General features: G+C 41.8%; 2 protein-coding genes across 5 annotated transcripts; both read right to left on the bottom strand.

The window, feature by feature from the left end:
• Positions 1-478: 478 nt before the first annotated feature.
• On the bottom strand, positions 479-5,836 carry LOC105899885 (very-long-chain (3R)-3-hydroxyacyl-CoA dehydratase-like). 3 transcript variants are annotated; one of them, XM_031569029.2, is made up of 9 exons: positions 3,686-3,886; positions 3,452-3,517; positions 3,056-3,095; positions 2,596-2,706; positions 2,146-2,273; positions 1,593-1,705; positions 1,242-1,348; positions 982-1,113; positions 479-653 (listed from the first exon to the last, which is right to left on the bottom strand). In XM_031569029.2, exons 1-9 carry the CDS (start codon positions 3,698-3,700, stop codon positions 577-579), a joined length of 789 nt encoding a protein of 262 aa, XP_031424889.1. In that variant the 5' UTR covers positions 3,701-3,886; the 3' UTR covers positions 479-576. The 3 variants fall into 3 exon arrangements, with proteins under 3 accessions (XP_031424889.1, XP_012682563.2, XP_042563956.1); XM_012827109.3 differs by having other exon boundaries at positions 3,646-3,879; XM_042708022.1 differs by lacking the exons at positions 479-653; positions 982-1,113; positions 1,242-1,348 and having other exon boundaries at positions 1,356-1,705; positions 3,686-5,836.
• Positions 5,837-5,899: 63 nt separating this feature from the next.
• On the bottom strand, positions 5,900-16,202 carry LOC105899906 (E3 ubiquitin-protein ligase arih1). 2 transcript variants are annotated; one of them, XM_012827132.3, is made up of 14 exons: positions 15,715-16,202; positions 13,384-13,451; positions 13,047-13,191; positions 11,319-11,411; positions 11,009-11,064; positions 10,634-10,700; positions 10,260-10,366; positions 10,062-10,104; positions 9,398-9,469; positions 9,137-9,267; positions 7,924-7,981; positions 7,187-7,462; positions 6,677-6,789; positions 5,900-6,300 (listed from the first exon to the last, which is right to left on the bottom strand). In XM_012827132.3, the coding sequence occupies exons 1-14, from the start codon at positions 15,997-15,999 to the stop codon at positions 6,216-6,218; spliced, it is 1,599 nt and encodes a 532-aa protein (XP_012682586.1). In that variant the 5' UTR covers positions 16,000-16,202; the 3' UTR covers positions 5,900-6,215. The 2 variants fall into 2 exon arrangements, with proteins under 2 accessions (XP_012682586.1, XP_012682595.1); XM_012827141.3 differs by having other exon boundaries at positions 7,187-7,447.
• Positions 16,203-25,598: the final 9,396 nt, after the last annotated feature.

The following is a 25,598-nucleotide window of genomic DNA, read 5'->3' as shown; positions in this document are numbered from 1 at the left end:
GCTGAGATGACTAAGGCATTGTGTCTGCTCCTACTAAAACACACTGAAATCTAACCTGCTAGATAGATAAAGATCCAGGACATTTCCAATATATGTGTGGTTTGGTTCCTAACAGTAACTAAGTTATACACAGACTAGTGCCAGTTGAAAGTGACTGTAAGATTGTCAGACAATTCTGTGTGTTTCTGCCATGTTACATTTGTTCTGGGTGGAGCAGTGCATCTTTGTGGGTGTTATATTATGGGATGGGTAAGGAGACAGCTAGTGGTGTAGTTATATTAGAGAAGATGGGTCGAGGCATGGGTAACGAGACAGAGCAAGTGGTGTACTCAATACCAAACAAAATCAAAATGCTGTTGGTAATAATGACACAGTCACAGCAAGTGGATTTGCTGTGGTAAGACACCCCTCAGGTCACCTTCGTCTTCTATGTAACCATTTAGAATAGAGAATCCATTGGGCGTCCAGAACACAGGAGTTGTGAAGTCATACTTTATTCTTGTCACACTGTAGTGCTTGGGTCCAAGGAGGGAGTTGATAATGAGTACTTGACTTGGAAGGAAGAGTGTAAGTGTTTCAGTCCACTTTGAGTTCTCTCCTGAGGAAATGGCGCCTTCTCTGGCTGATAAAATGCTTCATGTTTATAAAGAGACCTAGAGGATTAAAAAGGTCATGGATGATACACTAATTCACTTTCCATCTGCCTAGCCCCCCCCCCCCCCCCAAACACACACACACACACACACACACACACACAATATAATATCACAATGTTAGGAAGCTCTACTGGTTACCACAGTGTTAGCTACAAATAGATCATATCATTTACAGTTTATTTTCAGTGTTGGTATAACCTAATGCCAACCTTAATCTTTCTCAATGTGCATAACAGACTACTCATCAAACTAAAACACACATAACAAGATCATCTCAAGGGACATCTCTGTCTGCTGACATAATTGAATCCACTTGTGTTCTTACCCAGAAACATGACAAACAAATATAGCTTGAGTGTGAAGGAGAAGCTGATGGATTGGCCCAGGGCTGCAGGTAGAGGAATGCTGTACAGACCAGACTCATCAAAGATGCTCAGAGACTGGACAACAGCCACCGCTGAGAGAGAGAGAGAGTGCAATAAACTCGGATAAAGGACAGATCAGATGTGTGGAGACAATGAAAGGCAAAAAGAGGGCCTGTATGTTTAAACACAAGCAGGACAGAGATAGTCAGTGTCTTCTCACCTTCTGCTAGTGTGCCCAGTGGGTAAAGTACAGCCCAGATGGTGAACCTGAGCCAGGTGAGGAGTCTCCACTCCAAACCAATGCAGGCAAGCATGTAGAAAGGATACCTGTGCGAAGCAGAGAAACGTGAACATATCAATTGTAACATGCATAAAGGTGTCTTTCAAAAGACATTTGGGCATTTTTCACTCTTAACTGGATCAGATACGTCTTGCAAACACATACAGTATATTGACACAGTGTTAGAAAGCACTTCAGCCATGAAGTATTCCGATTCAAATTCCAAAAGATCTCTACATTTCTCCCTCTTCTTCCCTATGGTCCAGCATGGCAATTTTCCAATTTTCCTACCTGAAGATCTCAATGACGCTCCACAGGTAGAAGACAAAGAACACCACAACGCGCGTCTGCATTTCCCCCAGGCTTCCAAAAATGACAAACAGTATGACATTTCTCCCCATGACCTGTTTAGACACAGCCCAGTAAAAACAGAGAAGCAAGAAAACACTCTTAGAAGAATGGTCTCCATTTTTACCTACCATATTGCAGCCCTGGCCCAGCACTTAACCATGCTCTATGCTCCATTAGACATACATTAAAGTTACATGATCTTAACACAGTCCACAGGGAACCACCATTAGTCCTTAAAGGGGCAGTGCACCCAAAGATGAAGCTTCTGGCAATCAGCAGCCACATTCATGGCAGCAGAAACACATATGGAGTTTAGTTTTCCCCCCATGGAGCACAAGAGATCATTTGTTGTCATTATTCTGCTTTATGCGGGTTTAAAGAGCCGGTCGGAGAAATAAGATGAGGTTCATTCAGTGTGTACTGAGGAATTCTTAAACACGAACAAACCAGCCTATTATTACAGCTCAGTGTTAACTGCATGATTGCACTGTACCTGAACCATGACGGGGAAGACTGCTGTGTTCACCAGACCCAAGGCAGGGTTAATTACCTCAAACACCGCCAAAATCTGACAAATGAACATCATGGTCCAACAGAACCTAAAGGTATGGTAAACTGAGTCTTAAACAGAAGAAGAGACAAAACACTTGTTCAGATCACCGGTCATACTCTGGAACTCACGGAACTCAAAATACAAACAAGATTCACTGTTCTGCCACAATTTGGCCACACAGCCATTCAATGAACAGTTTGACTTCAGAAGATTTGAATGCCAGAAAAAGTTAATCACTAAGACAGCTATATGCAGTGGTAAACACGTCCCATCACCTTGCAACAAGACCAATAGTCACGGGAACACAGAACAGGATTTAATCACTGATAGTTGAGAACTTGGTCCCTGTTGAGCGATGAATCTGAGACAAAGGGGTACCACTGTGCTCACCTTTCCCCTCAAGAACAAGATGCACTGTCATACTGGAGAAGATCCATAAAAAGCCCAAGAACTGAATCAGGTTATAGGTGAAAAGGTAGATCTTCGTAAGGGTCGCTGTGACTGGAAAGAAAAATGTCATAATAATGTCATAATAACTATTCACAGTCTGACCAAACAAGCAGTGGTAGAATTAGCATGTAAGGTATAGGTGGTCAATGACCTATGGTATAGTGTAGAAAATAATGTAGAATCATTTCCTAAATTTCTCTCGCGAAAAATAAAGTATCTATCTAATGAGCTGGACTTTGCGTACATATTGCATAGGCTCTTGCATTTCTATCAGTGAAATAACTGCAATGTAGGGTAGGCCTACTGAACCTTGAGGCTGACTGAGTTGGGTAGACTACTATAAAGACAGAAACCCTGATGTGATGACCAAAAACAAGATGCAGCAGTTTGCCAATCTTACCATCCCTCGCCCTTGGCTCCGGGCTGTTTGGGGTCAGCTCCTGGAACATAATAATATGGTCAATTACAGACTAAATGCATTGCTTTGGCAGTCTCTTCTACCCAAAGTATCCATTTACCCCTGCAATATCTAACAGCATACTTAATTTAGGCTGACCTACGGTGTCCCACGACTTAACTTAAATCCTTGCAGAGCACAGAAAAGCTAATTAAGACAGGCACTGAAAATCTTCTCCCTGCCTTGCACTGCTTATCAAAGTTTGAATTACTACACACAGTCAGCTTAAACTTCCCTATAAGGTGCCACAATCAGGCAGGTACACAATCCCCTCCCAAAACAATTATTCGGCGAATGTAAACACGTTGTAGAACATATTCAACTTTAACAGTATCCCACCGCTGTATCCATTTCTTTTTCTGGAGTGGATGCAGAAGTCACTACTGGAGGACGGTTCGTGATTTGCTGTAAAAGAACATAGCAAAGTGATAAATGACGTTTCAGTACAAGTTAGAGAGAGGCGCTACTTTTCATCTAAGATACAGTAATCGTTATGTAGTGTATAGTTAACAAACGATCGAGTATTACCGTACCTCATCTCTAGTTCAACCAAGTTAAAGACGCAAAAAATACCTCTGAATTGCCCATGGCATGTTCGGTGTTGTGAGAAAACAATAGCTCGCCTTGTTTAGGGGAAAACTGTTCATAAAAAACATAATTCTGCAATAAATTCTTTGTCGGGTCTCTGCCACTATCGTTTCGCTGCACAAAGGGCGGAACCTGGCATGCACGGGTCCAGCGTGCGCGCACCCAGGGGTCCTGCGTGCTCGGGCACTTCCAAAAGTAAGTGAGCAGGGTAGATGTGAAGAATTTAAACATACTGACAGCACGTGGGGAACATGTTGGGCTACATATAGTTTTAGATTTAATTTCCAGGTGCAACCGAATGTTCTGGTCACGGCTGTGCAGAGGCACTTTGAATTGAACATTCAATGACACCCACATCATGACAATATTCACACATCCAATGACAGGCCACAGACAGATAATAGTTTTTAAATGACATTTATTTAAATAGGACATCTTTTGTTTGTAAGAATGGTTATTAGAACACATGAAAGCGACAGTCTCTGATCTCTCTCATATCAGAGAAAGGATTCTCATAAACGATATTTAGAGAGTTCACACTTTGGTGAGATCTTTACTCTCAATGGCAGAGCCAGCACAGTAAGCCTAACATTCCCCCAATCCAGAGTCAGTGCAACGGGGTAGCCATCCCAGGACACTCACAAAACACAAACCATAGCAACTGGCATGGGATTTCTCAGAGCAGGGCCCAGTCTGCGTTTCTAGGGGATGTGATGAAAATGGTCCAAAAATTAAACAAAGCAAATAAAAAATAAAATATCAAACCACGACTCTTTAGTGACATCTGTACTTCTCAGACGCTTCTCAAAATCGGAGTACAAAGGCTACGGAGGCAAGCTGCTGTGGACAGCATTAACAAAGATTTGACATAATATCATAGACATTGAAAGCCCCGCAACCATCCATCCATCCATCCATCCATCCATACATACATTACATATTTAACTTGCTTCTGGCGTGTTGAACCTCCCTCACATCACAGTTCTGTAAACAAACCTCTTCTTTTATCCTGGGCGTAGAGTAACAAGTCTGTGAGTATGTTAGGGGCTGCCCGATATCAAAACCTCTACGAAGAGGCTTACTTCACACAAGGCTGCCAGGACAAGGACAGTCTAACAAGACTTATACTAGCCTCCTGGTTATGGACTGTTATGCATAAACATGACTGGTGTAAAGCCTATTGCCTGCCACACTTCGACACAGAAACCTGTCTGGAAGAGGACCCTCTCAAAGAGGACCGATGTTTAGCGTTCGGATGAAGTCTGCAGTGAGTAAGATGGAAGGCCATCTTACAATCACATGTCACCCTTGCGGTACCTCAATGGCTGAACTCACTTCGACACTCATCACCAGAATTTTCAGTGCTACATCCCACACTTAAACAAGGTGCATACAAAAAGACAAAAAAAAATATGAAAAAGAAAAGAAAGAAAAAAATACTAGAGACATGTCTTGCAAGAGTGAATGTCACTCAATTTGGCTCTCAGGGGGCAGCTGGTAGTGTATGACATCTGACCACACCTGCGAGACAAAACGGAAAAATAGAGGGCTGGTTTACAGTAAACGGAGGGGAGGCGATGGGACTGAGACTCGGGGGGCGGAAGGAGGCAGACAGGGGACCAAACAGGCAGGCAGGCAGGATGGATTTGATTGGTTGGTTGGTTGGATGAATGTTGGTCTCAGTAGAGGAGCTAATGTTAGCCTTAGCACACAGAGCTCAGATTAAGGCTAGGATTTGCCTTGCTAGCCTTGTGTTTTAGCATGGTCTCTGTGTGAAAGATTTTTCCTTCCATGTTTTGGGATGTTATCCATCCAGATAACAGTTTAAAAAAAAAAAAAGTAAACTAAAATCTGCATGTAAAACCATTTGCAAATAACTAAAATGAATAAATATGTCTGAAATTGTAAATTAAAAAAGGACCCTACCCCCCTCAGAGAAAAAAAATGCAAGTGCATGCCACTCCATGTTCCATGCATGTACTCTATTTACAGTTTGAAAAATACAGACTTCCTTTTCCTAGAGACCTCACACACTTCCTATATATGTTGACTTGTACAATCAGCAAGTCCACATTCTGCATCCCCAAAAACAGGCCAGTTTAAAACACACACAAACACACTCATGGCTCGGACAGGTTAAGCTGTGCCTAAAAACAAGCCATTCAGCCACGTTGGGCATTCTGAATAAAACTTTTTTTCTTTGAAAAAAAAAAGTATAAATCTAAAACAATCTCACAGAAAAAAAATGTGCAGAGAGGAGAAACTATGTGGAGGTTCGCCTCTCAACAATAAACTCTGCTGCAAACAATACTGCTGTGGGATGGTTTGGATTATTCTATCATTTATTTGGGTAAAAATGACTGAATCAAATAAAAAAGGTTAAGAGATAAGTAGTAAGTTTGAGATGCCAAGAAGAGGCCCATCAGCAAGGGACGCTGGGACCACAGTGCTGCTGCGGAGGCCACGCTTTGAAATGGGTGTTCCGGAGAGTTCTTCACGATAGGCTGTGCCACCCTCAATCCTCTATGTACTCCCACAGGTCCTTCTCATAGCCCTCGTGCACGTGCTGCAGCAGTACTCGCCGTCGACTCTCACAGTATCTACAGAGGAGGGAGGGAGAGGGGGAGAGAGAGAGAGAGAGAGAGAGAGAGAGAGAGAGAGAGAGAGAGAGAGAGAGAGAGAGAGAGAGAGGGGGGGAGCGGGAGAGAGGGGTACAGAGAGGTAGAGAGAGAGAGGGAGGGAGAGAGAGACAGACAGAGAGGGGGGGGCAGAGAGGGGGAAGAGAGAGAGACAGAGAGAAGGGGGGAGGAGTAGAAGAGGACAGAGAGGGGATGAAAGAGAAGAAAAGGGAAGCGCAAGGGATGGAGTGGTGAAAAAACAGACCAGTAGGGCAGACCATTTTATAAACTTCACAATTCAATTAAAGTGCAGTGGGTGCTTTTGGGCCCCCAAGGCTGAGCCCTGTCGGTTCCTCACCTGTACTTATCTTGAACTTTCTGTTTGATGTCCTGCAACGAGTCCTGGGAAATATCTCGCTCCAGGTATCCAGACAAAGTCTCTGTAGCATTCTCCAGATCAGCCTGATTGTTCTGAGAAAGAAGCAAAGGAATTCCCTTTAATTTGATTACTTCTGCTGATCTACTGTTAAAACTGACCAGTTTAATAGCCAGAACCACTCAAATATCATTCACTAATTGTATTTTTAAATTATAGTAGAATAAAAAAAGAACAATAAGAAATAAAGCCTAATATCTGCCAACCTTCCGACACAAAAAATTCTAAATTTGATTAAAACAAATGAGAGGTACCACAGGCCCAGAGAGTGACCACTGAACACAATGCCATGGGCTTTTCAGCATTCATCAAGTCACCACTTGATGGTTAATATGAATTGTGACAATGTACAAATTTTTCCTCCCTGTAAAAGCAGTAGCCACTGTGAAGTAGCCACTGTCCTGCCTCCTTAACCCCCCCCACACCCCTCACCTCGAAGATGATGGACTGGTTGTTCTTCTTGAGGTAGAAAGCGAAGACGTATGTGAACATGAGCGTGGAGCGGCACTGGCACAGCACGTCCACGGCCTTCTTCAGGAACTGCACCTCGATCCAGGACATGTTGTGCTGCTGCATCTCCTCCATCTTCTGCTTGACCTGGGCGTAGAGCTTGTGCTCGAAGCGCAGGCTCTGCATGTGGTTCATGTAGCGGTTGCAGTAGAAGAGGTACCGCTGGAGGGCCGCCCGAGAACGCTGCACCATACACAACTGGGTTTACATTCTAGCATGCGTCTGGGCGCTACATGCACAAATGCAACACTACGCACGCACGCACACATGCACACAGCTATAAACCATATAGATACAGTAATCCCTCACACACAAAAAAAAAAAAAAAAAAAAAAAAAAAAAAAAAAACCATCCTACACATAACGCTAGTAACACAATGCTAGATATGGCCCAGAAAATGCTGGTGCCAACAAGAAATGTATAGGAACGGCCATAGTTTATGTAATATGACTACATGTGTCACATATGTTGTGCTACACTGGCATTATCACTGACTGGTATTGTATACACTAGAATTTGTCTTATGTAATCGTCTTCATACAACTGAACATTCCCACATTGAAATTATAGCCTTAAACTCATAGTGCATTTAGATCCATCCATACATACATCCATCCATACATAGTGCCCTGTCTACTCGGGATAAAAACTTAGGTCACCTCCTGGGCATCTCTGGCCGCCTTGGCGTCATCCTCATTGTAGCGATTGCAGTTGTACCTAAAAAAAAAAGTGACAGATCACACAGATCGCGAGAGTAATTACTGACAGGAAAAGAGAGGACTTCTACACCAGCATTGTACAATACCCTCACTGTAAAGTCACCTAAAATCAACAGCTAGATGAATTTGGTATTGCAGAACAGCTTAAATCAGCTCAAGGTGAATGGATGGATTATTATTATTATTTGTATTATTATTATTATAGAACTATGTGCCCATAGAACATAATTAAAAAGCTCCTCTGGTGTGCATGCTTTGATTGTGACTGCCAGTGTGATTTCAATGGTTCCATTGCGTTACTCAGCATGGTTGCATGATGCGTGTATCGGAAGAATGAGGAAAATGCTTTTTATTCAATTTTATTTCAACACCAGCCTTTGTGTAGTACACAGTGGAGTACATAGGCCTATAGAAAGGTTATTGCCTGTGTGGAGATGGGAGAACAATGTTAGCTTAAGCGTTTCTCATCCACGCTTGAATAGATTAAGATCTGCCGGATTACAATGCTCAGTGCTAGTACAGGGAGTTAGTGCTAGTACAGGGAGTTATCCACTCTCTTATAGCGGGGTTTATATTGGGATGGAGAGTTGAAGGAAACCAACTTCATTCTTATTATTAAATATCTTTGCTTCTTTTTTTGCAGGAAGCACAGGAGATAATTAGCCTATTGAAAACGTATAAACAGTCACGAGTAGTGTGTGTGTAACCAAGCAATTTGCTTGGACTGTGTGGTCGCCTTTAGACTACCAACGTGTTCTCTGCAGTTCTCTAGAGTGGTCTCTGTTCCTCTCTCAGAGCACAAAAGAAATTGCATGACGGCTCATGGTAAGCAAATTAGTTCTCTCACGTCTTTCGAGCACTACACCCCTACTACCTATGTAATGCCTCTGTTTGATGACACCTCATTGTCAAGTATTCTTCCTGATTGCTATACTTTTGTTTTCTTTTTCTGTCGGTCAACGGTTCCATGATTCCATTCAACTGTGCCACAAAATATTCTGTGAGTTTAGCACTTTGGCAGTGGAAAGACTCTGCGTACTGGCAGTGGCCAATGGTTTGAGAAAGGTTGAGTGAGACAAAAAGCATTTGGTAAACAGGGTCTGATAAGTGTGTGTGAAAACGGAGTGTATCTTCAGATGAAGACATTCCTTACCAGGCAGATCCATGGGGCTCCCAGGGGCCGAGACACACCCAGCAGAACTCCGCCTTGCAGTTTTGGTTCCGGCACACCATGTGGTTGCAGCCACCGTCCTTCTCTATGGTCACGTGACACTTTGGGCATTCCTGTGCAACAGAGGACACCAGTGAACATTCATACAACACGCTCATCACACTGACAGATGCTACTGAAGCGCATCAACTAATCAGTAAATAGTGATGAGGTAAAATGGAAGAGGAGTATGTGAATACAGACTTTTGTGTTTGCTGCGATCCAGTTGGATGTTTCGCTGTCATCATCACACTTCTTGATCCATTTCCTCAACCACTGGAGAGCACACAAGCAGATTTGCACAGCTGAATGAACGAAAGAAACTTTCCCCAACACAGATGTCTATTTTTGTGTCTATGGAGTGTCATCATAGCATAGTAGACCTCACATCAACACATATGGACACACACACACACACACACACACACACACACACACACACACACACACACACAATTCTCTCGTGAAGAACACTTCAATCGAGCACCTAAGATCAGAGCGGGCCTGCTGGTGCCCAGAGCGGGCGCGCTAATGAGAGTTTAGCCTGGCCTGGGGCTGCCTAATGAGCCCTCCTGGTGAGAAGCCAGCCACGCTTCAGAGGGGAGATGGCCACCAAAATAACATCTGCCCTCATTTCCACAGCCCTGGCTCTAACACACAGGGGCTGCTTTGCTTCATCTGCTACTTCAACTCAAATCCTCTCTAAAGTAAGTAATACCTAAAAAGAAAAAAACTCTACAAACTACTAACATCTTCATCACGGAAATGTATTAATTTAAAAGATCTGAGTTCTGCCAAGTACTTTCCAAATCTCCACAATCAATCACGTATAATACAAAATAATTTTAAAAAGACTGCTGTTGCATACCTTGCACTTGACTGGGTCATGCCAGTTCTCTCCACAGTTGAAGCTGGTTGTAAAGAACAGAAAACAGAGTTTTGTTAATATGATCAGATCTAGGGCAGAAGGGGTATTTGGAAATTATACATGTACGGATATAAGAGCAGTGCTGTCAAAAGTCGGCGGGGGGGTTCAGAGATATGAATGGATTCGCAGGGTACTCACCAGAACTGTCGGCCACACGAGCAGCGAACAGGTCTGGCATCGGGGTACTGGACTTTAACCACATGGTGGCAGTCAGGTGCTGGGCACCATTTTAACAGTCGATTGCACTGAAGAGGAGGGAGAGGTAAAGGATTGTATGTAGAATGAAGACTAAATATGAACAAACAAAGAGCTGACAAGTTAGAATGTATTGCCATGTCACATTTAAAAAAAAAAAAACACACATGTGGCGGCACATTTTAAGTGCCATTTCCTACATGTCTTCCATGCTCTGAATGCATACAGTAGCCAGTGAGTATTATTAGAGCAACATCTCTTTGGAACATTCTTTAAGATGCTTCAAAGCTTCAAGATGGAGAGTGGCGATTCCTTACCTCTACAAAACTATTTGTGATTAAATGCTGGTACTTCAACTTCACCTTTGAGTCTGTGATAAGTCGCCTGGTAAAAAGACACAAATGTCTTCACCAAAAAGCCCTTTTCAAGGAAAACTAAAATAGTTTGATGTTGCCCGCACCCCCACCCCTCCTCCAATACTTTGAGCAAAATCCTAAAATACTTCAATTTATTTCAAACCCAGTTCTTAAACAACATATGCCACAACAAGTACTGGTCAGGTCTTTAAACATTTCCAGCTACTATGCTTGTGGATTAACAGCAAGCAAGACTAAAATGTCCGTGGAGTACACACATTGATGAATCAAATATTCCTGAATGAACAAAGGCATCGGTCTCACAGGGATACTCACATGACTGTGTTGTCATCTACTAAAATATCACAGCTGTGTGCAGGACAAGAGATGGTCTGTAAATGAAACCAAAATACTGCATTTTACTTAAAGAGGTAGACACAGGTTGTGTGTGTGTGTGTGTGTGTGTGTGTGTGTGTGTGTGTGTAAGTGTGTGTGTGATTGCGAGTGTGTGTTGCAGTGTACTATGGTGTGAGGTCTAAGACAGAGCAACATGTTCATTTGGAGTTGTGGATGAGCGCTGTTCAAGGTTACCAGCAGATGTTGGCGACATGCATGATGTGTGTATATGTGTGGCTGGTAAGCACACCTGTCCCATCCCTTCTTCTATGATTTTGGTGGTCAGGTAGTCTCCCCAACACTGCATACAGAACTTGTGCCCACACTCTAGTCCAGTAAAGTACTAAGAGAGGAAAGCACACAAAGGAAACATTTACAGATCTTAGGATATCACGCTGCCCATCACAATGTGCCTTCTGGTGATCTGTGGGGCGATCATTCATGTCTGGTCAGTGGCATTAAACCAGTACAGTGTGCACACAGTTTCACTTTTATTTTTACAGTTTTACTTAAGTTCTATTTCATCTCCAAGTGCACTAAACTGTACTGTGTTAGCAGGGAGAGCAAAGTTCAAAAATAAACTCAGCACACAACAGCATAATCAAAAACATTGCATTGCAGTGATGTAGAGTTGACCAGCATGGAAACACATCTGCTATGGAAGTATTTGAAGAGGAAAGACAGAAACGTATCTAACTTTTAGTTTAACATAAAATTAAGTGATAATTAACCAATTAGCAATGCATTGAGCCGCAACTGCTTGCATGACATTCTATAACATGAGAATTTACACCGAAATGATGAATGAACTTCAGTGGCCAGTTCTATATCAACATCTTGTTTGTCACTTAATCACTATGTGTATAATTTAATGTATAATATTTTGGTTTGTATAAACTGTACTCTATAAACAGAAAACTATAAACAAAAAGGTTGCTATATGTAATTATCATGCTATGTCTCTAGCAATGCTACGTAGATAATTAGTGATAGGAAAGCAGGCACAAACTATTTTTGAGCCATCAGACTCTGAAGGTAAATCTTGTGATAAACCCATGAATCTATCCTACTTTTCACTTAAAAACAACTTGAGGTTGGACAATTTGTTTTATTTTACCCTATGCTTAACATCTAAGTGTCAACAGGGTTATAGGATTCCCCCCCACCCACCCCGCCCCCAACAGCGATTTGGTTGTGTACACATCCATGAGCCCACGGCACTAGACCCGTTTAAGTTGACATGCTGAGACATGAGTGAAGTGATGTGAATGTGATACTGAAGTCCATTCAATGTTGCACTAAAGCAAATAGAACTGTTTGTTCCTTTTAATAAATGCATCAATTATTTCAATTACAATGTATTAATGCATTGAATATAATGTCTTATGATTTGTTTAGAACATCGGTTTAATAAAAGCATGGTTAGTGCATAAATCTTGAAATATACAAATCATACAGGATCTTATTTTGAAACTATTCAACTGATTGATTAATCGAAAAAATAACCAACAGTTAGTTTCAACCCTAGTGTACTCAAGTAGGCCTTCTGCATTTCAAGACTGTGTACAGTGCTTTCTTTCAATCCATTACATGCTAACCATTGCCCCAGGCAGATTCCAACTTCTACATGCAAATCACTTTAGACACATGAAAATACAATAGGGGAGTTTGATAGACGTTCAGTTTGTCTGCTAGAGGAACACATTTGCATTATCTGGATGTACAAGTCTAACAACACCAATCCCTGAACAAAGAACATGAGCTCTTCATGCCCATCATAGGAATGATTCTTTGCTGTCTACACTTGCATTTCAATGGCAAATATAAGACATTGATCACCGCATTAACAACAACTAAACATTGTTTACCATGACTGGACACTGTGAAGGTCATACAGTCATAGCTTAGTGTCAACATATTGGATATGATTTCCAGACGGCCATTTCTGTGGCTAAGGGGAAGTGGTGTGGAGACTAACCGAGTTTGGGTAGGTGAGAAAACAGATCTGGCAGGGCATGTCCTGGGCAGAGGACCTGGTGCTCATCGGCCGCGTCCGGGATTTCTTACTGGGGTTGATAACATGGCACTCAGAGAAGAGTTTATCCAGGTTGCCATCGAAGTACCTGCAACCATCTCAAACGTCAGCTCAACATAAAACATTTTAAAAAAAAGTCAGTATGGGGAAAGACGACGCTCAGGATTTTTGTTTTAATAATTGGAACACACCCCTTCTGGAACAACATATCCTTGGTTTAAAAAAAAGCAAAACAGCAGATAGGTCCATGATCTTATTCATGCAGAAAAGCACAGCCTACCTCTCCATAAGCTTCTCTTTGTCCCAGTTGAAGTGACTGAGGAGCATTCTGGTGATGGTGGCAGGGTTCTGAAATGGAGAAGCAGCCATCAGGAGCAGGTTCACACTAGACACTGGTCACACAATGCTAGAGCCACCTCACAGCCGTCAGGAGCAGGTTCACACTAGACACTGGTCACGTAATGCTAGAGCCACCTCACAGCCGTCAGGCTGGCCTTTCTTACCTCCACAATCCACTGTCCATCCAAAGATGTACAAACAGCGATCATGAAATCTGACTAACTCACACGTCAGAGGAAGGCTACATCAGGTCAACATAACACAAACTGAAACTACCTTGTAGTGCAATCTACCTATATAGGTGACTACACTGAATACCACCCTTGTGCCCACTGTGTGATGCTTGACCAATCCTGTACTTTTACAATTTTCAGAGAGGCTACTACCCTATATTCATCACGGAGAAATTAGCCAACTTCATAGCTCATTTTCACATCACAGCCTAGAGCCATATGCATGTAATGGCATCTTCACTACCAACGTTGTCTTTGAAACCCTTCAGCCAATACACACTCTTTTATGTCTTGGCAGGACTGGCTGATCAAGGCAACATGCTGTTACCACTGCTGCTGCTGCTGCTCTAGGCCAGTACGCAGTAGTATCCGTGCTCGATGCAGCCCGCTCTGCATGTTCTCTGTCGAGCTCCTGAGAGGATAGCAGCTGTGACTTCAAAAGGGAGATTTGAGTTAAGAATAGCACTGTGTGGCTGCATCCCTGACAGACTCGTGTTTATGTTATCCCGTGTGCCAACTGCCAAAGCACTACATCCATCAGTTGCCCTTGTTCCATGGCTACCCTCAGACAGTTGAGATTCAATGATACATTAATGAGAATCTAAACATGTCTGGGACATATGTCACCACATCTTCTAGCCTACAAAGTCAAATTATATGGTAGGAGACCTCGGAGAGAGATCTAGGATTGACTATTGATGGTGACCATTTATCATTAACATTAATGAACTGCCATAAGTGATGTGAGTAGCCTCACCCCCCATGGTCTCTGGCTCTCTCCTGGACTACACAATTATCAAGTCAAATCTCAACTCGGTGCAAACACAACTTATTTGCTGATACTTGTAACATTACCTGCTCGACGTTAATTTCACCAACACATGTTGTAGCTCACTGCATCTCTTCAGTTAATGGGCAACATAATGAATTTGTATTTGCACTTTATAATTAACACAACATATTTGAATCGGATGTTAATACGGACGATAATGTTTAACAAGTTAACTCGGACCTTACCTGCGGAGTAACGTTAACATCTTCACAAGCCATGAGCCAACACTGAATCAGGAGCGATCTTAATTAACGTTATTTAGCAAACAATACTTAGTATGGGTTTCAAAGTTTATAAGTCGCTGCATTAGCTACACATATTGTATTTAGATAACTTTACATTACCTCCAATTCTAAGATAAGGGTCTTCTGTACCCCACGAACACTACGAAACAATCTTGGGTAGTGTGGTTAATAGATTGGCTAAATCAGTAGGCCCACGAACAGTTGACGTTTACAGCTTGCTGCTAATATATCGTAGTTAGCTGGGTGATTTAACGTGAAACATCTAGCTAAGGTTGATCAGCCACATTTGTAACGTTGAAGGGTTAGCTGGCCAGCGATAGCATAACAAGATAACGATGGTCATCCATGTCACCGCTAGCTTCAGATAAGCAAGTAGAACTTACCTAGTCATCTGCTAGCCAACTAACTCACTACATTGCCTGGCGGCTAACGTTATTTTTTTACTAGGTATCCATCATAGGTGTAAGGCTACTTATTAACTAAAGTCATTTGTTATAAAGAATACCTGACGTTGCTCACAGCCCCTGTTTTGCAAACGTCGCTCGTTATACACACGTTAACTTTTCCCTTCGACCCATTACCGTTATTTTAACTTAACTTGCTTGACGTTGCTAGTTAGGTAACCTTAGCTAGCTAGCTGTGGCCAATAGTTAGCCAGATGCCACAGCTAAGTTAGCAGTAGAGTATGGCCAAGAGATAGTTGGCTAGAAGAATAACATGTCCTACATAGTCAAACAAATAATGTGAACTATCCAACTACATGTATTTGTAAGCATATTTCTTCTTTGCCATTTGTCGTCACCGGCTGGTACTTGCATGACTTTGCAAGACAGAGAAGAGGTAACTACATTACCAAGCTAGCTAGCCAGGACGCTTGTTTTTATTTCGCAACCTTAGGCCTAGGAGCGTTTTACATCCCCGGTCTCTCCTACTATTTTCACCTGCCATGGAGTATACCTCACCTGGATGACCTCGTTGACCTCTTTGATACACTCGACCATATGCTGGAGAATTTGTTCAGTGGTCAAGACCTCAAAACGGTAGTCCTCCTCATCCTGTCCAGGCCCGAGGCCACTGCCTCCGGTTTCTCCACAGTCGTCTCGCTCACCACCAGCCACTACAGGATCAACCAATTCCACCTCCCCGAGATCTAGGGTGTCTTCTTCGGGTTCGTCTTCACCGCTGTCTTCGCTGCATTCCTCTTCCTCGTCGTCATATTCATAATTGTAACCCTCGTCCGAGTCCATTACTTTAGAGATTAGTATTATGTCAAGAAAAGAGGATAGCAAAGCCAGTAACCAATGTTGTCAACCAAATCTAACACAAAGGGTCGAAAAAAATCCCAGTTCCAAATTTTCCACTGTAACGTTAGCTAGCTACAGATTCCACATTCACAACGGTAAAAGCGCCGCTGCCACTGGGCCAACAAAGAGACGTATTACGTTGTTACGTCATCATAAACGAGCGAAAGGTGGCAAGTCTTTATTTGAAATATTTTTTTTTTTATCATTCAAAAATCTCAGAGCCATTAGGATTTCAGAAATACTGACAGGTTTTCATATGTTTCCTAAACTCAACAGAATAAGTCACTCACCCAGTTTTAAGCAATCACAGTGTTGTTGTATTGACCTTTGAAACACACGCCTTCACCAGTAGATGACGCTAAACTAGAAGTAAAGTTTTTTTTCTCCATTTTTTTTTTCAATTAAAATAACATTACATACACATTTCAGTTATTGGCCACACCACCCAGTGATTGAATTTAGCAGATAAAATGTATTTGATTTGAATTGCAATTTCATATAGGCTACGCGTGTAGGCTACTCATATAGGCTACATCAGTTGTGTTAATAAACTTCACTCACCAAAAGAAAAATCACACATATGCCACATATCCAACATGCAACAAATGTGTAGAAAGTCTGACACAAACAGATTATGGCATGGCACACTGCACCACCTGGTGCTGTCTGGTGTTAACCCTTGCCAGCTTGCCATACTGACAGAAGGACTCCTCAGCAGTCCTTCAGCAGGTGCACTCTTTGTTTGTCAAAAGTGCAGTTTGTACTCAGATTATATTTTAACAGCCTTTTCCACTAATCACTTGAGCAGCTCAAATGAGCGCAGATTGGAGAGATTTGGCCTCTTTCTTTGACAGATGTCCATGGCGTGATGATTATTGATACGACTCTGATGGACCTCCAAATATCTGGTGCAACCTGTTGCAAACAAAGATATTGTATGCCCATTTTTGGGCTTGCTAATAGCAAGAGAGAGAGAGGTTTATGACCTCTACAGGAGATGGTCAACAGGCATTTATGATGAAGCATACATTTTATTTTGTGAATAATTACACATGATGAAGTTATAAGCAGATGCATTTTCCAACTATCTTTTTTATTTCTACGTAAGGTAGGTTGGATAAAGGCATGGGTGTTTCAGACCTGGTGATTGAAATGACCAGAATGAAATCATCAACACTGCGAAGGGCAAAAACTGTTAAAAGCATATTCAAATGTGTCAGTATTTTTCCTGACTGGGAGTTTCTGGACACTACGCAGCTTCAGGTAAGCGTTGGGGATGCAAGAGCTTGTGTCAAAACGATACTAGCGACATGGTTTTCAGGCCTCTGGCCCTCTATAGATAGATCTATACTGTTCACATGTAGAATCAGATGGGAGAAGCCATTAGGTATGTATGAGGAAGCTGAAGTGGCTAAATTATGCAATGTCATTTTAAAATGTTATTTTAAATGTCATCCCATTTCAAATTTCTGAAAAATTATTGTTTTTTATTTGTAAAAGACATATTATTCCAATGACCTCTTTCTTTCTCCTATCTTCGTCTCTCTTTCTCAGCAGCTGAACCTCCTGCTCCCCTGGGGTGCACACACAGACACACACACAGACACACACACACACACACACACACACACACACACACACACACACACACACACACACACACACACACACACACACACACAAACACATGCACACTCTTGCACAGGTGTGTCACTATATCTGTGGATCAAGATGGGGTGTCAGCCATGGAGGGTCTGTGTGTGGTGCTGGGTTTCGTCAGCCTTTGAGTGGGACACCCGCTCGCACAATGCTGCTGTTAACACTTGTGGCGGCAGACCTTTGGGCCCGCTGAATCTTTAATGCCATTGGCCGAGCGACCTGCGCCACTGAGGTCAGAGATGAGCGCCGGATGACAGCGGTGCGGGGTTGCCGTGTGTCGTCGCTGGGGGTAACGTGTCGCCAGGGAGGAGGCATCGGGTGCGTGGGTTGCTTTGTGTGTGTGGCAGGCATAATGGGCTGTCTGTCGACGCAGGGGGCATCTTGCTGCACCACTCAATGCCCGTCCTGAAAAGAGCACAGGTTACCAATCTGATTCATACCTGCCCGCAGGCGACTTGATCTCAGACACTCAAGCCTGCCACTCTGAATCATTTATCTCTCTTTCCCTCTCTCTCTCTCTCTCTCTGTTTCTCGCTCACTGTTTTCTCAGTGTTTTAGTATGGAGTTAACCAGGTAATGTCCTGTAGTCTTTTACATAGTCACATTCATAATGAAGGGAACATACAAAAATATTGCAATACACCATGCTGTCTAAACAAGTGTAAAAGCTCAAGTGTTTTAACTTTTTTCGCTTGTTGATTTTCACTTGTTTTACTTTTCATTTGTTCATTTTAAGGAAAGCTTAATAAAAGCAATGGAAGTCCAAAGTATAGTTTCACTGTAAGTATGATTCACTGAAGGCTATGTTTTCCTCTGTAACAAACGTCACTTTGTAATCCAAGACTGAGCACAGAGGCCCTGGACTTTTTTCAATTTAGTGTCGCCATACCATATCTACGGTGTCACTGAGATTTACATCATTGAAGTAAGTAGTGAGAACCAAATGTAGAACTAACCCTAGTCATTTTGAAATGCCTGGAAAGTGACATAATTAGTGCAAACAGTCTAAACCTTTATAAGCTTTCTATCTATCTATAATCTATTTATTGAGGCTAACCATTTATGTAAGGTCAAAGGTCTACTTTACATTAAAAGGCAATTTCAATAAACACATTTGGACATACCTATGTGTGTGTGTGAGTGTGTGTGTGTGTGTGTGTGTGTGTATGTTGAAGCCAGAATGTGGAACAGTGTGGCGGTGACTATTCACCTGTGTCTCTGGCAGCGGTGCTGGTTTGGCTTGGAGCCGGTAAGGTGATCTCAGGGGGTTTTGTAGCGCTGTAATCAGACAGCGACATCATCAATCATGAGGGGGGGGGGGGGATTACACGAGCTACAAAGGCAGATAAGATAATGAGAGGGGCCTCAGCGATCATGGTGGCACAGCTCGGGTTGCTGTCCTGATTACAAGCCTCTCCCTGTCGCCCTCTCTTTCCGCCCACTAGTAAGGCTCTCTACCTGTCTGTCTGCCTGCCAGCCTGTCTCCCACTGTTCTGACTGTTTATTACCTAAAGGTTCCTTTTCTCTCCCTGTTCACCCATTTGTCTATCTGTCTGTCTGTCTGTCTGTCTGTCTGTCTGTCTGTCTACCTGATCATCTATCTGTAAATTTCCACTTAATTCCAATCCACCTAGCCTGCAGTATGGAAATTCCTAAGCCTAAATCCATGCCTGAAATGTCACCTTCTAACTCAAAAACATTGATCTATATCACACCTATAGCTATATCTATCTATATCTAGGTGATTTATATCCACACCTTTCCCACATATTCAGTGGTTCCCTTGAACCCTCCTCCTCCCCATCTGTTCTCATGTCTCTGTTTGCTAAAAACAGAGAGTTTGAAGCACACAGTCACTGGGTATTAACCCTGAACTCTAAGCCAGGACCATAGTCATTTGCTACATGTTTACAAACTGCCCATGTATTTGCCTTGCTCCTTAGAAAATGGTCTGTCTGGATGGACGGTACATTTTTTCACCAAATGAAATAGCAAATAATAATAATGATAATAATAATAAATAATAATAATAACAACAACAACAACAACAACAACAATAATAATAGTAATAATCATATTTAATTATATGCATCATCTTCATCACCATCATAATAATAACCATCATAATAATCACAGTAATAATAATGTTATGCAGGTGTGTGCTTGTTATACATACATGAAGCAATGGTCAGAGTTACATATCTATTAAAATCCTGGTTCTAACGGCTTAATATTTATGTAAAGCAAATACATCATCTTAGTACAATTAAACTGAAACATGATATTTGTTAGATTAAGATGAGACTCTCCCCAGTGGGTTGTTTTTAACCTTGTTCTCTTGTTGATTGTGTGCTAAACCTTTGTACACAAGCAAGAAAAACAACACACAAAAGTACCCCCCCCCCCCCACACACACACACACACACGCTATGAACTCATTCCTTGCTCAGTAGTGCCTTAGCCCTTGGAATAAGTCTTGGTAATGTTTAATTTACTCTCTGAAATGAGCTTACAAGCTGGTGATATTTACCCAGACACTGGCCTCCCCATTCTGTGCATTACCCTTTCCACCTTATGGGTGGGGGGGATCTGATCACACACACACACACACACACACACACACACACACACACACACACACACACACACATACACACACACACACACACACACACACACACACACACACATACGTATACACACACCCCCCATTCAGGATCAGCAGAGTCAGCGGTCAGGCGACTAGAGCAAGACCACCTGTTGGGTGCCACCAGACACACACAGAAAAAGCACACACACACACACACCCACACACACAACCACAGACAGAATATATCCATATGTTGTATTTCATAAATTACTGTTCATTGTATGATGACATATTTACAGAAGGAAGGAAACAATGATCTCATTATGTTCAGATCAGCTTGCCATTTTAACAGGTTACACCTACTGGAGTCTTGTGTGTATGCCGCCTGTGGAGCTTTACAGTAGCCTCAAGCTAAGCTTGAACAGCAGAAGAGGGACATTGTTCCCAAATGCCCTGATGTTCCAGAAACCTTTTGTCCTACACTGGAACTTCTGTTATGTCTTTGTTGAATATGAATATGCATATGTAAATATCACACATATATGAACTGTGATTATGTGGCTTTTTTATGAGGTCATATTTCCAGTCACTCCATCCTCCGCTCAGGCACTGAGGGGACATCAGCGTCACCTAAACTGTCCTCCTCAGCTACTGTCAACACAATGACTGATGGAGTCAATCTTATTCTTTGATTACAGCTGACACTCATAAGGATTATACACAAAGCTCCTTAAGGTTGATGGTGAGCAAAGAAGCAGGAGTATTTAAGGAACTCAAAGTCAACAGTTTGTCCAAGGTCACCTCACGGAAGACAATAGCGGGAAAGGAAGCAAGGTATGAAACTAGAACATTGAAAAATCAATGCTGATGTTACATTGACATTAAATTTGCATTAATCAGTCAGTTATTTTCTACCACCACTGATTATAACACTCATTCTAGAGAAATATTATACCACACTTCAGTATTGGTGAGTCTCCAACCACAGATCCATCAGTTTCTGTACATACAGTTGTGATACAGTTGGCATGAAATCCATTCAGCAAAGGACTGGTAGGGCTGGCAGTGGAGAAACAGTAGGCATGGTCATATTCACTCAGTGAAGTATTAATTGAAGACATCCATCCAAAGACTTCAGTCAGGGGTTATGAACATGGCCTATCAGACTTTTGTTTAATGGCTAACTTAAAGACCACTGAAACAGGACAAACAAAAACCAAACAGACAAACAAAGATGCAATATAAAATCCATGTTTCCAGTGTTTTTTTTTGTTTTGACAACAACAATTCAATTCTGTTTGTGCTAGAAGGGGTTCATTTGAAGTGGTGCTGCTGGATCTCCTGACCTGGCCAGGGGAGGCACAGGGTGGGGGTTGAGCTCTGTCAGAGGGCTCAGGAGCGGAGGAATCTGACACTCATCCTCCTCATCCCCCTTCTCCATCCCATCTTTCTGCTGACGGCAGCGCCACAGCCCACAGGGCAGCTGCCGCTCACAGTCAGAGATCTAGGTCAGGACTGCATGGCAGGGCCACAGTGTACGTGTGCCTGCGTGTGCCTGTGTGTGCTCTAGTGTGCCCCAGTGTGTGTGTGTGTGTGTGTGTGTGTGTGTGTGTGTGTGTGTGTGTGTGTGTGTGTGTGTGTGTGTGTGTGTGTGTGGTGTGTGTGTGTGTGTGTGTGTGTGTGTGTGTGTGTGTGTGTGTGTGTGTGTGTGTGTGTGTGTGTGTGTGTGCATATGAGTGATTATTTATCAGACATACTCTCCCTAAAAGTGACATACCCATTCTTCAAACAATCAAATAAGTACACAAGTTAAGGATTAAAACATTTCTGGAAGAAAAAAAACCTTCTGTAGCATGCAGTCAACTCTGCAACAGGTGTGACCTGGCCTGGCATGATAGAGTTAGCATTAGCCACTAGATCAGATAAACATGGTTATCGTCGCCATTATTAGAAGGGTCGTAATTAAGTGGCTTGACCTACGTGTGACAGGCGTATGACGTCCGTTCATTAAAACCATTGCATAACTCGAGGTGCAGATAATTATTCTCTGAATTCTAATATTAGGCTTCATTCATCCTAATCGCTTGTCTAGTCATAATCTCTGCTCATCTCAGCAACTCCAGCAGCCCCAGGCAAACACCACATCTGAATATCACTTCTGCCTGAAGACAGGTGTGTTACATGAACTAAATATACATATACAGTCACACACAAACACACACATACATACAGAACATACTGTACATCCAAAATATGTCTACACAAACAGCACACTGTCAAAATGATTCATGACCATGACGTTTACATTACGTATACATTTAAGCCAAACTGTTAGTAATGTGTGTGAAATCTGTACTTATTTACTTCGATTTGTATTGTATATTGTTGTATAACTGCTTTGTAGTGCATTACTTTAAATCAGAAATGAATTATAGGAATTGTACATGCATTAAGCAGTAGCTTACTGTAACACTGATGTCCTGATTAGTACTGCATAGAATTGCATTGTGGAAAACTACAACCTCTGCTCTGGGGCCTCTCTAAAGTGCCTTAGGCAGTATCCATTTTTAATGGCACTATGTTAACAAATTAAATTCATTTGAAATTACAATTAAGCTATTTAAGTTAAGAGATTGTTATATTTCTTATGTAAAGTAGTATTTATTGTTACACCAGGTTCTATTGCTCGTAGCTTGACTATTCTCTCCCTTGTACGTCGCTTTGGACAAAAGCGTCTGCTTAATGACTAAATGTAAATGTAAATGTAAGAACTGTTTAATGTATCTGCTTTGATCCATGACCTATGTGCAAAGGTGTTTGCAGCGCGGCACCAAAAGTGTGAGAGTATAAACTGATGCACAACGCATAATAGGCTTATATATTGTAAACGTGATTCTGATTCAGATTCTGATATGTAGGCACGGAGCATGAAGATATGAAGCCGGTGTGTTTACAGGCGTAGGGTGTGTAGAATTTACATGCCAAAGGAGCTACAGTGGTCACAATTCCATTTATGCACTTAGCAGTCTGTTAGCAGTCTTTTATTCAACAAAGTGAAATACAAATTGCATACAGACTATCATTATGCATCTCTCAGGACTCAACCACCATGACCTGGTCCGTGTGCTGCTCCAGCTACCTGTTGAGCTACAGAAGGACTTGATGAGCGCTATCTCAATATCATCTCATGAATTGGAAATACAAAACAAATACAAGCCCTCACACTTCACACAAGACCATAATAAAGGTTCATGAAAAGAGCACAAGAAAAGTTGTTGGAATAGTTTGATGGCACCTGTTTTAAATTTCTTTGGGTAGACTTGCAAAGTGCCTGGACAATATTTTCATTCAATCAAAAAGCATCCAACAATAGACTTAATTGACTACATTAAAATGCTTAAAAATTTACAAATAATTAAAAAAAATTATACTTATTTATAAATTTAATTATAATATTGCAACTGCCATGTCCCTGAGGTGCACTAAGAAAGAACCACTGGGAGGTGTAATGCTTGGCGGTTCAATCATTTTCAGCCTTTCTGCATTCTACAGTGGTCTTATTGGCACTGTAATATGTTAAACAGTAGGTCACTATACATTTTTTTTACAAGAATTTATCAGAAATTGATTCACATTTTAAAATAACAAATACTATAGTAATTTACTGTCGACTTTGAAGTTAAAGTTAAACTTATTTACTGCAGGCATCTTCTTACTGTGTATTTAACTGTGCATAGCATGTGCAGGTGCGTCAGATCTCTGTGCACAGAACACGTCTATCAAAATGCAACAGGTGTCATCCGCACCACTGTGAAAGTATTAAATTCACAGCTAAGCATAGGTTTGAATGACATCAGGTAATGCACATGTTGTCTGAATGTGACAACTGCTTGTGTCTACAGCCAGTGTGAAATGAGGCAGCTTTGCCTCCAGCAGCTGTTGTGCAGGGTGTTGCACAGGCATCCCGCTCAGCACGCATCTGCCCTCACTAGCACAGGGCTGCAGCCACAGCCTTAATCTCGCGTATCGTTTCTTCACTTTAATTATGCCTGCAGGATGACTAATTATCACAAGCTGCTCGAAAGAATTAGCGCATTACTTCCCCCGTTTACCGTTATGTGCCGTTCTACGTGCCCGCTGGGTGAAGGCCATAACATGGCGGATGGAGGATTACTGGGGACATGGCCTAGCGTGGAGGGAAAACAGCTATGCCAACTGTTGATTGCTCTGAAGCAGACAGGCTAATCTGAGGCAATAGTGTTATGATGCAATAGCATATAGATACTTTAGATAGAGGAATCATAGCAACTTTTTATAATTTAACAATTTAATTTAATATAACATTTAACCTTTTATAATGAATGGTAATTATTAATATTTATAGCAAGCATATTACTGTTGCTTCATATGATTCAAACTCATGCCGACTGTAGTGCTTAAAAGTTTGGATGTAAACATTTCACATGTTTCAAATTTTCATTCATGTTTTTTTTATGTTTAAGATAACCCTGAAGAATGACCATATTTACTATATTTTTGCTCATGAATTGTGCTCACAAATACACTTGTACAGAGGTGTGTTCATACTAGGCTATGCATGAAACAATGCATCAGTGATATTTTCACAAGTATTACTGTACATTGTAATAAACCAAAGTAAGAGCAACCAGTTATAACTAATCTGTTGCCAGAACGAAAACAACAGATGACTCTAAGGAACTCATTGCTCACGATGTGATCTTTATTTTGTCCATTCAGTCTTTTTCAACTCTTCCCGCTTTCCTCCGACTTATTTTCCGTTGCTGGACAGAGGGAGCTGAGCAGAACAGTAATCTGATTAGCTCGTTTTAAATGGTTTTGGGACTTTTCTATGTATTCAGAGTCGCTGATGTCAGCTTTTTGTAGTAATCTGCTGGTGTTTACAATGTGAACCCCCACATGGAAGCATCTTAAGAGGATAAAACCCTCCCAACACATGGATTTTCAGGTGGAAATGTGGATGGCGTTTAAATCATTACCTGGATAATTATCTTAATTCATTTGCACTGATATCCTGTCTAAGGAGAATATCAGTCCTGCATTCTTACAAGCACAGAGTGACAGACACAATCACATTCATGACAACATCACAAGGCACAATCAAGGCATAAAACAGACTAGGCACAACATTTTTATGTGATAACATTTTCCCTTGAATCTTCTGTATGCTAGCATTGTATTCAATGCATAGCATTCTGTATGTTACCATACAATCACCACTCTTATATAGTCAGTTAGATAAGCTAAAACCCAA

This window comes from Clupea harengus, chromosome 6 (genome assembly GCF_900700415.2).
Source record: "Clupea harengus chromosome 6, Ch_v2.0.2, whole genome shotgun sequence".
NCBI classification, from domain to species: domain Eukaryota; kingdom Metazoa; phylum Chordata; class Actinopteri; order Clupeiformes; family Clupeidae; genus Clupea; species Clupea harengus.
The sequence above is the reverse complement of the archived record's forward strand: the minus strand, read 5'-3'. Positions and strand labels throughout refer to the sequence as shown.

Excerpts from the sequence above, each read along its gene's own strand:
- LOC105899906 (XM_012827132.3), bottom strand. The coding sequence starts at position 15,999 with ATGGACTCGGACGAGGGTTACAATTATGAATATGACGACGAGGAAGAG. Across the intron at positions 10,701-11,008 it reads GTAGATGACAACACAGTCAT|GCGACTTATCACAGACTCAA; the intron begins GTGAGTATCCCT and ends TCTTTTTACCAG. Across the intron at positions 6,301-6,676 it reads AAAGTTCAAGATAAGTACAG|ATACTGTGAGAGTCGACGGC; the intron begins GTGAGGAACCGA and ends CCTCCTCTGTAG.
- LOC105899885 (XM_042708022.1), bottom strand. The coding sequence starts at position 4,168 with ATGTGTTCTAATAACCATTCTTACAAACAAAAGATGTCCTATTTAAAT. Across the intron at positions 2,707-3,055 it reads GGAGCCAAGGGCGAGGGATG|TCACAGCGACCCTTACGAAG; the intron begins GTAAGATTGGCA and ends TTTTCTTTCCAG. Across the intron at positions 2,274-2,595 it reads TCTTGTTCTTGAGGGGAAAG|ACTCAGTTTACCATACCTTT; the intron begins GTGAGCACAGTG and ends CTTCTGTTTAAG.